Genomic DNA, 11712 nt, shown 5'->3' with positions numbered 1-11712 from the left:
TTTTAAACAGGATATGTCAAGCCAGCTGTCTGGAGTCCTCATTTTCAAAACAAATAAAATAATGGCGGCCCGCTTAAAATCGAGTGTTCTACAGTTGATTCGGTCACGAAATACACATTTTAGGTTTGAGTTTAAACATTTTCTATGAAATTAAGAGTTCTACTTGGGTATACCAACTTAATGAAAGTCTTGCTGTGATTTCAGCTCAGTAGCTAAACCCTAACTGCCACATCGTCGATGTCAAACCAGGTCCTAGCCTCATCCCATCCTCATGTTGCGCAGCTGAAATTTCCCTAAATGTATTAATGATAAAGTTCAGCCAACAATCACGATGGGCCAAGAAGTATAACAAGAACTCTGTTTGCCTGGGTCTTCTTCGATTATGTAGCTAACGTTAAACCCGTCATCAGCAACTTGATTGAGTGACGTAGCTAACGACGTTAGCTTGGTAGCTAAAAAACATTCAGTTTTGTTCTGCAGTCTGGTCATTGAGGCATTCCCTAGCTTAGTCAGTGTCACTGCACAACCATAGGTAGCTAACGTTAGCTGCTTTGTCGTTTCTTTGCTTTTTGACAGTCTCAAGTTAATGTTTCAAGACCATCGGACAGTCATCCAACAGATTGGGTTTGTAAGGATAAACCCACTCTGTTGAATGAATGTCCGACCATCTAAATACATGACCTGACATAACTGTCTGTTAAAGGTTTACAATTATAACGAGAAACCAGTTCCACACACAATACACATTGGCCAGAACTTCCGAAAACGTCTGCTTCTGACAGTACCCACACAGTTCGCAGGTGAGAAACCGTCCTTTCTGATCACATTTACTAACTAGAATAACCACATCCAAAGGCTACAGTTGTCATGTTTTCTGTAGTATATACAGAGTAGGCCTACAAGTGGAACTACAGGTAACTGCCAAAATAAAGGAAACACTTGCGTACATTTTGGATGCAAAGTATATTGAAAGCAGGTGCTTCCACACAGGTGTGGTTCCGGAGTTCTTCGTGGCAGACTAGACGCTGTGTTACATATTTCTGCCTTTCTCACGTAGGAGTGCAGATTGCACATTTTGGTCCCCCCCAAAAAAGTGGGAGGGGAAACTCTTAAATTGCACCACCATCTAACCCCTTTTCTCAAAACTCCTTGTAGATCTTCTGCACCACAATCTCTCACCCAAATATCTTTCTGCCGATGCGACTACCACATCTATGTTCTGTGATTTGCAGTCCATCAGTGCAGTGCAGTTGATCACCTTTGCTATAATTGCAAGATATCCAACCTTACTGAAAAACTCATCCTCTCTGAGTCTTTCTTCAGACCTACTCACTGGGGAACTCCCAGTTGATTCTCTCACCTTTGGGCTGTCCTCTAGTCTCTTCACTGCCTCATAGGAAACTTTCTGCCCCACTCAACCAGTCTCTCTCTCACAGGGCACTTCTGATCTCCAACTGCATGGGCGCCCCCGCATTTGACACAGTGCTTTTTGTAACCCAACTTTACACTCCCATTGACTATGCCCTTCTGCACATTTCTCGCATTGTGGGATATCCTTTCTACACACTGCTGCAACATGTCTGAATCCTTGACACCTAAAGCACCGTAGCGTGTTTGGAACATAGGCCCTCACAGAATAGCAAATATAACCTAACCTTATCAGGTAGAAACTCTGTTAAAGTTCAACAAGACAGACAGGGTATTCTCAGTTGCATTGCCACTGGGTCTACATCTTACCAAAAGGTGGGTGTCACAAACACCAGGGATATTCTTTTTCATTTGATCCACCTCTATGTTACCCACCAGTCACCCCTTTGAGCACGACACAGGTTGAGCCACGAGATGTGTGATGCACTGCGCCCGCTGCCTCTGGGCAGAGGATGCAGAACAAATCTCAACAATTCCACTTCTCTAAACTTTCAAAGATGTAACCGCTCGCAGCTTGTCCTTTACCGTGCCTGAATCAATGTACGGTTTGGCCAAAAAGCAGGAATCCACTTTTTCCTTAAATCTCACTCCAACCTGACCGAAATCATTTGTGACAGGACTCCCATGGCAAACACTGGAAGTGTCTACCACACCTGTAGCTGTAGGTACTTCATCCTGGTCTGGCTCGACTTCAGAGCACTCACTACTGCTGACTGATGTTCTCAAGAGCACAAGTAGATTTATAGGTAATTTTTCTTGGTTTGTATTCAGGAGAAAAAAAATATTGGACAAAGGTTTGTACTCAGGAGACGTAGGTATGTACTTGCCTTTTTTATGCTTTTGTGTCATCGCACCCTGGTTCCCGAGTTAATTAAGAAATTAACATCCCATCATGCTTAGGGTCATGTATAACAATGCCCAGTTGCCCATCATTTTGGTTACCATGGCTAGAAGAAGAGATCTCAGTGCCTTTGAAAGAAGGGTCTCAATGGTGCATAGTGGGATTAAAGGGTGTGTGTGTGTCTGTCACCAGATCTCAACCAAATTGAACAGTTATGGGAGATTCTGGAGCGGTGCCTGAGAAAGCGTTTTCTACCACCACCATCAACAAAACACCAAATGAGGGAATTTCTCGTGGAAGAATGGTGTCACATGCCTCCAATAGAGTTCCAGACACTTGTAGAATCTATGTCAAGGCCTGTGGTGGCCTAACTCCCTATATTAAGACACTTTATGTTGATGTTTCCTTTATTTTGGCAGTTAGCTATATGCTCAAATGATTGCGGTTACAGTTGTATTGATAGCAATATAGATTTATTGATGTATAATGTTTTGAGAGTCTGGGATAACAAATGATGGGAATAGGATAGGTTGACTATCTCTTATTTGAAATGTATTTATTCTATGCTGTGTAATACCAGGTTGTTTTTATACTGTAGGGATTACTGTTGTTTTCTGGTTTTGTCTATATGGTGTTTATTCCATTGGGGATCACGTTGGAAACAAGTAGAATTGCTTTAATGTGTTATTCCCTGGGTTGTACTCAGTGCATCTTTCCCATATTGGAAATATGAACAATGAGCAGTAACCATGACAAAACCAGACAGTGTGAATAAACTTGTTCTCTAAACATCAGCTTGTTTGCTTTTCAGAGTGTGGGAGAACCAGTGACATTTGTACATGAACTGCTGTAGGAGAACTCGAACCGAAGATAATCATTTGTGCTCTAGGAACATATTTCTTAGAGGTTTACTGTACTGATTAACCTAAGTTACAGTTCTGTGTATGCCTCAAGTAAAAAATCTATTGCAACGTGCAATGTGCTTCTCCACTGTTTGTTGACCCCCCTTGGTTTTCACAGAAACCTGTTTGTTTGAAATGGAAGGAGTGAAAGGTGTGTTCTATGGCCCTGACTTCATCACAGTGACCAAGGTACCCAATAAATACACTAAAGTTTAAACCCTCATTTACCAACACTATCCATTTGCTCTGGGATATGGTGTGCAATTAGACCATGACTGAATGGATCATGTCACAAATACAATTTAACTTACATTTTCTGATTCAATTCATGGGCCATGTCCAAATTTTCAACATTCTCCCAAATTGTGCACTTGCACAATCCTTGTCATTGATTTGAAAACATAGGATTGGTATAAGCATTGGCAAGAGTGAGTTTTCACCATTGCTAAATCCATGCAAGAAAGTGTGCAAGTGCAGAATTTGGGAGAAAGGTGGGGTATGGGGCCATGTTCATTTACTAACAGGCCTTTGCATGTTTTGTGTTGCCTTTGTCAGACAGATGACGATGTGGAGTGGACAGACATTAAGCACCATGCCATGGATGCCATCATTAAGTGGAGACCCCATGAGCACGGGGGTGACCCACGATGAGAGCAGTGAGTATGACAGGAACAAAACTCTTCTTCATATGGGTGTTGAGGGTCAATCTGTACTTTATTGTCATCTTGAAAAATTGCATACATCTAATGAAAATGTTTGTTTTTTTGTATTATGAATTTAAGACTTTCAACATGCTGTTCCTGTCTTAGGTCACTTTGAAGGTGATGAAATTGTTTCAATGATTAACGAGCTTCTAGATACACGGATCAAGTAAAATCCCCATATACTATTAGTATGATGTACAGTGGGGTCTGAAATGATTGACACCGTTGATATAGATGAGCAAAAATGACAGTATAAAATAAATAATTAAAATATTGTCTATGTTGTATGCAAAAAAATGGGATATTATTTTGTACTGATACAACTACTCAGAGAAAGAGAAAACAATAATAATTGAAGGATCTTTGATTATTCCTCCATATAGAATCTTTCAAGATCCTTGATATCATTCATCTGCACTTATGGACTGCTCTCTTCAATTCAAACCACAGGTTTTTACTAGGCTGGCCATTGCAAACTGTTGATGTTGTGGTCAATTAAACATTTTTGTGGATTTTGATGTGCTTGGGGTTATTATTTTGCTGGAAGATCCACTTGAGGACAAGTTTCAGCCTAATGGTAGCGGCAACCAGGTTTTTGGCTAAAATGTCCTGGTACTGGGTAAACTTCATGATGCCGTTGACCTTAAGGGCCCCAGGGGCTTCCCGAGTGGCGCAGTGTTCTAAGGCACTGCATCGCAGTTTGCGACCGGGAGTCCCATAGGGCAGTGTACAATTGGCCCAGCGTCAGTTTATTTTTTATTTAACCTTTATTTAACTAAGCAAGTCGGTTAAGAACAAATTCTTATTTACAATGACGGGTTACCCCGGCCAAACCCTCCCCTAACCCGGACGATGCTGGGCCAATTGTGCGCCGCCCTATGGGACTCAGATCACGGACGGTTGTGATACAGCCCGGGATCGAAACAGGGTCTGTAGTAACGCATCTCGCACTGAGATGCAGTGCCTTATACCGCTGCGCCACTCAGTGTTTCCTCCAACACAATGGTGCAGCTGGCTTCCGGGTTAAGTGGGCTGGTGTTAAGAAGCGCGGTTTGGCGGGTCGTGTTTCTGAGGGCGCATGACTCAACCTCTCCCGAGCCCGTTGGGGAGTTGCAGCGATGAGACAAGATCGTTGTCACGAAATTGGGGATAAAAATATATATATATTTATATACTAAATAAAAAAACAAAAGGCCCCAGGACTAGTGGAAGAAAATAACCCCATAACATCAGAGATCCACCACCATATGCATCTTTCTTTCGATGCAAAACCCCCAACTGGTGTGCGCAGCCAGGGAGCTCTATTTTCATGTCATCCAACCAATGTAAACACCTGGAGTTAAACGGCACTGGATTGGAACTGGTGCTTTGGTCAGATGACATGAAATTAGAGCTATTTGGCCACGGACACCAGTGGTGGATTTGGTGTTGAAAGAAAGATGCATATGCAATAGAAAAAAACATACCTAACCTAAAATATGGTGGTGGATCTTTAATGTTATCGGGCTATTTTCCTTCCACTGGTCCTGGGGCCCTTGTTAAAGGTAGATTCAGCAACTATAAACATAGATGAAGAACGTAAACAGCATAGTGGGTCATGCTGTCAACAGCGTGAAGTGATACTGTCTGTGAGAGCGAAGTCTTGCTTCTTGCTCATCTCAATATCTGCGGTGCTGCTCGTGGCAACGTAATTTCGCTGTCGACCTTTAAGGTTAACCGCATCATGAACTTTACCCAGGACATTTTAAACAGAAACCTTGTTGCCTCTGCCAGGAGCCTGAAACGTGACCGGAAGTGAATCTAGTGTTTTCGGTCATAATCATTACAGAGCATGCACTTTTAATCCCACCCCATTCCACCTATCTCTGTAGAGCACCCTCAGGCAGATTGTTTGGGGACTGAAGTTGTTACACAAACAAATTATAGAAATTATGTTGATATGAAATAAAGACTATAGTGATGTCATCTTCAAGGACAGCTTGGTACATATTCTCCCATCCCCTCCCCCCTCTTAAACCTCTCTTCTTCATCCCCCTCCTAGTTTTTAATAACAATTGTAATATTACTTGTTATGTTGTTCAGTGACAAATAAACTCAACAAATATACCCTCCCGTTTCACACAGACCCACAGTGATGGAGGATGGCAGTGATATAATCTTTAAGGGCTTTGAGAATAGCACGGTAAAGCTGAAGCCGGTTGGCTCGTGCACCGGATGCCCCAGCTCCACTGTCACCCTGAAGAAAGGCATCCAGAACATGCTGCAGTTCTATATCCCGGAGGTGGATGACGTGGAACAGGTGAGAGGCAGAGAGGAGGAGAAGAGGAAAGTGAGAAGGAGGGGGAAACCCATAGAGGGGCAGAATGAGGATAAAGGAGGGGAACAGTATTAAGCTTTTATGTCTGTTATAGCTGTTCTTTTTGTTTTGTTTCTCTAGGTGGAAGATGAAGTGGATCATGTCAACGCAAACGTTTTCACCGAGTTGGAACGCAAGTTTGGAGACATAAAACTGTCGGCCCCCATGCCTATAGATAAACTGTCTGTTGTATAGATGTCATGCAAACCAGGTAGACACTGCTTACCCTAGTGCAATGTTCATGATGAGAGAATAATATCCATCATTGCAATTTCAAAATACCTAGAAGTGTTCTGTGCGCTGTTGTCTATTAGTGTGGCGAGAAAATTACTGTTATTGATTCTACATAAATATTTTCAGTGCACAGTAATTGGCCGTAATTTTGTAGGACTAACCTTGCTTCTGAATTTAAAAAATGTAGTTCACCGCACTGAAGAACTGGAAGTTGTCATTCCCACGAATCTAGCAAAAACAAAATGGAAGTACATGCTCTAAAAGGAATTCTCCGATATCATAGCGGTCTGCAAACAATCGCTTGCGCTGGAATATATGATCAATCATGATCTGACCAATTCAGTATTACCATTAAAATAAATCCAAATAAATACCTTAACTTCTATCACACCCTTCCCCTCCCCCCAAAAAACTCCCCAACTCCCCTGATCCATATCATGCTGAAACACTCCACCCTTAGGATTGTTCAGCATGTCAACAACCATTTCAACATTAACATCTCATACCCCCAATATCTCTTTTGCCGTCTCCACAAGAACCTTCAACATGGCATTTCTGCTTTCCACAACCTGAGTCGTATTGATAACCTTACCAATAAAAGCTATGAAGTCAACTTCATTATCAGTGTCCTTTGACAGTGCACATTCGTGTTCTGTCTGAGGTGGGGTGGTTCTGGATGTCAGAAGGTGAATTCACCAATTTGTAAGTCGCTCTGGATAAGAGCGTCTGCTAAATGACTTAAATGTAAATGTAAATTTCTGAACAGGTGTCCAAACCATGCCAGGACCAGCAGAAACACCAGCCGGGTTATTCCTACAATGCGGTGCCATTTGGACCTCAAATCTTTTGGAAAAATGTTTGTATATTGTAGCAGGTTCAAGGGTGTGGGGTTTCCATGTCACCAAGTTCAATAACCAAACACACACAAGGAGCACAACTAGAATGCAAATGGGGAGTTTATTTGGGAGTTTTGCACACTGCGGAAAGGGGGGAATTCACCAACCATTTCACAGTCCACAATCCACTTCTGCAGGGGTAATCATAAAACTCAGGTCCACTGCCAAACCGGTTCGGTACATAGTGGGGTAACCACACAGCCATTTCACTCGCTTCCCTCTCCATTCTCTGCCGCATCCTCTTTTATCCCCAAGCATTCCCTGGCTTAATGACCCACAGGCTCACCTCGTTGGGGCAGGATGTCCATATAAGGCTCGGGGGTGGAGCCAGCGGGCTGCAAGGTATCTCCCTTCAATTACCACTCCCCTCACCTCTCCCTGCCACAAATATATGCGTTCTCTCAGAAAAAGGACATGTTTGACTTTCAGAAAAACATATTGATCACGCTCAGGCACGTAAACATTGGGGTGCATTTTCCAATTTGTTAGGTGCATAATCCTACCAAGGTGAAACCTAACAGGGTGGAAAGATTGAACTGCCGTATAATTTTTTTTCTATATAATTTAGCCTAACAGTGTAATTTATGAGTGGAACATACAGACTAACAACATGAAACATGGACAAATAGATACACTTAGTGTTTATTTATTTAGCTTCACACTTCTTTTTTTTACCCATAAGAAATTATGACACTTCCTGAATATTGTAGGAAGGGGTTGATTTCTTAAATAGAGAATTACAACAAACTAACAGGGTGGAAAGTGGTATCGGGGACACACAGAAAATCTTAAAATAATAATAAATACAATAATCATGAAGAAAAAAAATATTGATACTTTAAAATAATTAAGAAAAATGTTAAACGTTATTATTTTGAGACTTGATAACACCTTGATAACACCTTGGGACATGGCAAAAACTCTTACACCCACTGACAAAAGTGTTTAAAATGCATTAAATTCCCTTTCAAGATCCATATTTGGTGTAAAGGACACCTGAGATTATATTTAAAGCCTTTTGCAATCCACATTTTACACTAAATAATAACTTATATTTTCTAGGGACAGAAAAGGCACCGCTAGGCCTCCTGAGTGGTGCAGCGGTCTAAGGCACTGCATCACAGTCCTTGAGGCGTCACTACAGACCCAGGTTCGATCCCGGGCTGTGTCCCAGTCGGCCGTGACTGAGAGACTCATGAGGCGGGAAAAAGCCTCTTGGACCTAGACTTGGCACTCCGGTACCGCTCGCCGTGTGGTAGCAGAGAGAACAGTCTATGAATAGGGTGGCTGGAGTCTTGGACAATTTTCAGGACCTTCCTATGATACTGCCTGGTATAGAGGTCCTGGATGGCAGGAAGCTTGGCCCCAGTGATGTACTGGGCCGTTCGCACTACCCTCTGTAGTGCCTTGCGGTCGGAGGCTGAGCAGTTGCCAGGCAGTGATGCAACCAGCCAGGATGCTCTCTGGTGCAGCTGTAGAACCTTTTGAGGATCTGAGTACCCATGCCAAATCTTTTCAGTCTCCTGAGGGAGAATAGGCTTCGTCATGCCCGCTTCATGACTGTCATGTTAGTTTGTTGGTGATGTGGACACCAAGGAACTTGAAGCTCTTGACCCGCTCCACTGCAGCCCCGTTGATATTAATGGGGGCCCGTTCTGCCCTCCTTTTCCTGTAGTCCACAATCAGCTCCTTTGTCTTGCTCACATTGAGGGAGAGGTTGTTGTCCTGGCACCACACGACCAGGTATCTGACCTCCTGCCTATAGGCTGTCTCATTGTTGTCAGGGATCAGGCTTACCACTGTTCTGTCATCGGAAACAGGGAGAGGGAGAGGTTGAAAATGTCAGTGAAGACACTTGCTAGTTGGTCAGCGCATTCTCGCTGTACACGTCCTGGTAATCCGTCTGGCCCTGCGGCCGTGTGAATGTTGACGTGTCTAAAGGTCTTACTCACATCGTCTGAGGAGAGTGTGATCACACAGTCTTCCTGTACAGCTGGTGCTCTCATGCATGTTTTCAGTGTTATTTGCCTTGAAGTGAGCATAGAAGTACTTTAGCTTGTCCGGTAGACCCGTGTCACTGGGCAGCTCTCGGCTGTGCTTACCTTTGTTGTCTGTAATGGTTTGCAGGCCCTGTCATATCCGATAAGCGTCACAGCCGGTGTGGTACGGGATCATAGTCGTGTATTGATGGTTTGCCTGTTTGATGGTTCGTCGGAGGGCATGGTGGAATTTCTTAAAGCTTCTGGGTTAGAGTCCCGCTCCTAGCCTTTAGCTCAGTGCAGATGCTGCCTGTAATCCATGGTTTCTGGTTGGGGTATGTACATACGGTCACTGTGGGGACGATATCATCGATGCACTTATTGATGAAGCCAATGACAGATGTGGTGTACTCCTCAATGCCATTGGAGGAATCTCGGAACATGTTCCAGTCTGTGCTAGCAAACAGTCCAGTAGCTTAGCATCTGCTTCATCTGACAACTTTTTTATTGATCTAGTCACTGGTGCTTCCTGCTTTAATTTTTGCTTGTAATTTGCCAAATGGAGGGTGAGGGAGAGCTTTGTATGCATCTCTGTGTGTGGAGTAAAGGTGGTCCAGAGTTCTTTTCTCTCTGGTTGCACATTTAACATGTTAGAAATTCTGAAGAATTTGGGAAATTAGGAAGTTAGGTAAAACTGATTTAAGTTTCCCTGCGTTAAAGTCCCCGGCTACTAGGAGAGCCGCCTCTGGGTGAGCATTTTCTTGTTTGCTTATTGTGGAATACAGCTCATTCAATTACATGTTGGTGCCAGCCTCTGATTGTGGTGGTATGTAAACAGCTACAAAGCATATAGACAAAATCTCTCTCGGCAGGTAATGTGGTCTGCAGCTTATCATGAGAAACTCTACCTCAGGCGAGCAATGGCTCGAGACTTCCTTCGATATCGTGCACCAGCTGTTGTTTACAAAAATACATAGACTGCCAGCCCTTAGACCGCCAGCCCTGGGGTCAGGGCCTGTTCCCCGAGGGAGTCGTATATCTTCCGCCTCGGGCTCGTCAGAGTCGTGAAAGAAGAAAAAGGATTCTGCTAGTCCATGGTGAGTAATCGCAGTCCTGATGTCTAGAAGTTATTTTTGGTCATGAGATGCTGGTGCTTTAACAGGCAAGCATATGGTACTGGTTGAGATTATTCTAATCTGCTGAAGCATTTAGGTTGGGTGGAAAAGGAGAGTGACAATGGTTACTAGGAACATGAGCACCAAGGTGGTGATGGTGGGGAAATGGTCAGCATCTATTTTTTCCCACCTCTATACTTCCAAGCTGCAAACCTTGTTACATGTAATACATATTCCTGTGAATTCCTATTATTATTCCACAGTGTAGATAGTGTTAAGGTGCATGTAGAGCAATATAACACTGGTGCCCTACTGCCTCATGGCTTTTAAAGGGACAGTGAGGGATACTGACAGAACACACACAAGATGCACCTAGAAGGTCATGAACCCACACAGAGGAGAACTGAAGCTGCACGGGTACTAATCAAAATGGCTCTCTGACATGTTTTTATTTTACTAGGCAAGTCAGTTAAGAACAAATTCTTATTTTCAATGACGGCCTAGGAACAGTGGGTTAACTGCCTTGTTCAGGGGCAGAACAACAGATTTTTACCTTATCGGCTCGGGGATTCGATCTTGTCCAACTAGTCCAACGCTCTAACCACTAGGCTACCTGCCGCCTCTTACACAGCCTGGATGTCCTTTGGGTGGTGGACCATTCTTGATACAGACGGGAAACTTTTGAGCGTGAAAAACCCAGCAGCGTTGCAGTTCTTGATACTCTCAAACCCATGCGCCTGGCACCTACTACCATACCACATTCAAAGGCACTTGAATATTTTGTTTTTCCCCATTCACCCTCTGATTGACACAAATATACAATCCATGTCTTAAATGTCTCAACACTTAAAAATCCTTTAACCTGTCTTCCTCCCTTCATCTCCACTGGTTGAAGTGGTAGTGACATCAATAACGGATCATACCTTTCACCTGGTCAGTCTATGTCATGGAAAGAGCAGATGTTTTGTACACTGAAATATTTTCCATATAATTATAATATATTTATTATTTCTCACACAGTATTTAATATTTTCTCCAAATTTAACAGAGCAGCAATGATACTTCAAGCTTTCCCCCAGTGTGGGTCTCACTTATTGCTCGTCTTTAGACTATTTAGCCATTGGTCGAAGATGAGCCTTGTTACTGGTAATAACTCCCTACATGTATCATGACCGTAAAATACACTACACCTGTACATAGACCTGACCCCATTTCAGTAGTTAGAAAGAATTCACACCCCTTGAATTTTTCCACATT

At 43.1% G+C, this 11712-nt stretch overlaps 1 protein-coding gene across 7 annotated transcripts; it reads left to right on the top strand.

Annotated features, from left to right (window-relative positions):
• The first annotated feature begins 42 nt into the window (after positions 1-42).
• LOC135512194 (NFU1 iron-sulfur cluster scaffold homolog, mitochondrial-like) lies at positions 43-6595 on the top strand. Of its 7 annotated transcripts, none has more exons than XM_064933932.1 (5): positions 43-123; positions 704-3360; positions 3727-3827; positions 6000-6174; positions 6313-6595. In XM_064933932.1, the coding sequence occupies exons 4-5, from the start codon at positions 6010-6012 to the stop codon at positions 6424-6426; spliced, it is 279 nt and encodes a 92-aa protein (XP_064790004.1). In that variant the 5' UTR covers positions 43-123; positions 704-3360; positions 3727-3827; positions 6000-6009; the 3' UTR covers positions 6427-6595. The 7 variants fall into 7 exon arrangements, with proteins under 7 accessions (XP_064790004.1, XP_064790007.1, XP_064790005.1 ...); XM_064933935.1 differs by having other exon boundaries at positions 44-800; positions 3290-3360; XM_064933933.1 differs by having other exon boundaries at positions 44-800; positions 3081-3360.
• The last annotated feature ends 5117 nt before the right edge of the window (positions 6596-11712 follow it).

Source organism: Oncorhynchus masou, chromosome 24 (genome assembly GCF_036934945.1).
Source record: "Oncorhynchus masou masou isolate Uvic2021 chromosome 24, UVic_Omas_1.1, whole genome shotgun sequence".
Classification (NCBI taxonomy): domain Eukaryota; kingdom Metazoa; phylum Chordata; class Actinopteri; order Salmoniformes; family Salmonidae; genus Oncorhynchus; species Oncorhynchus masou.
Note: the sequence above shows the minus strand (reverse complement) of the source record. Positions and strands in the feature narration are given on the sequence as shown.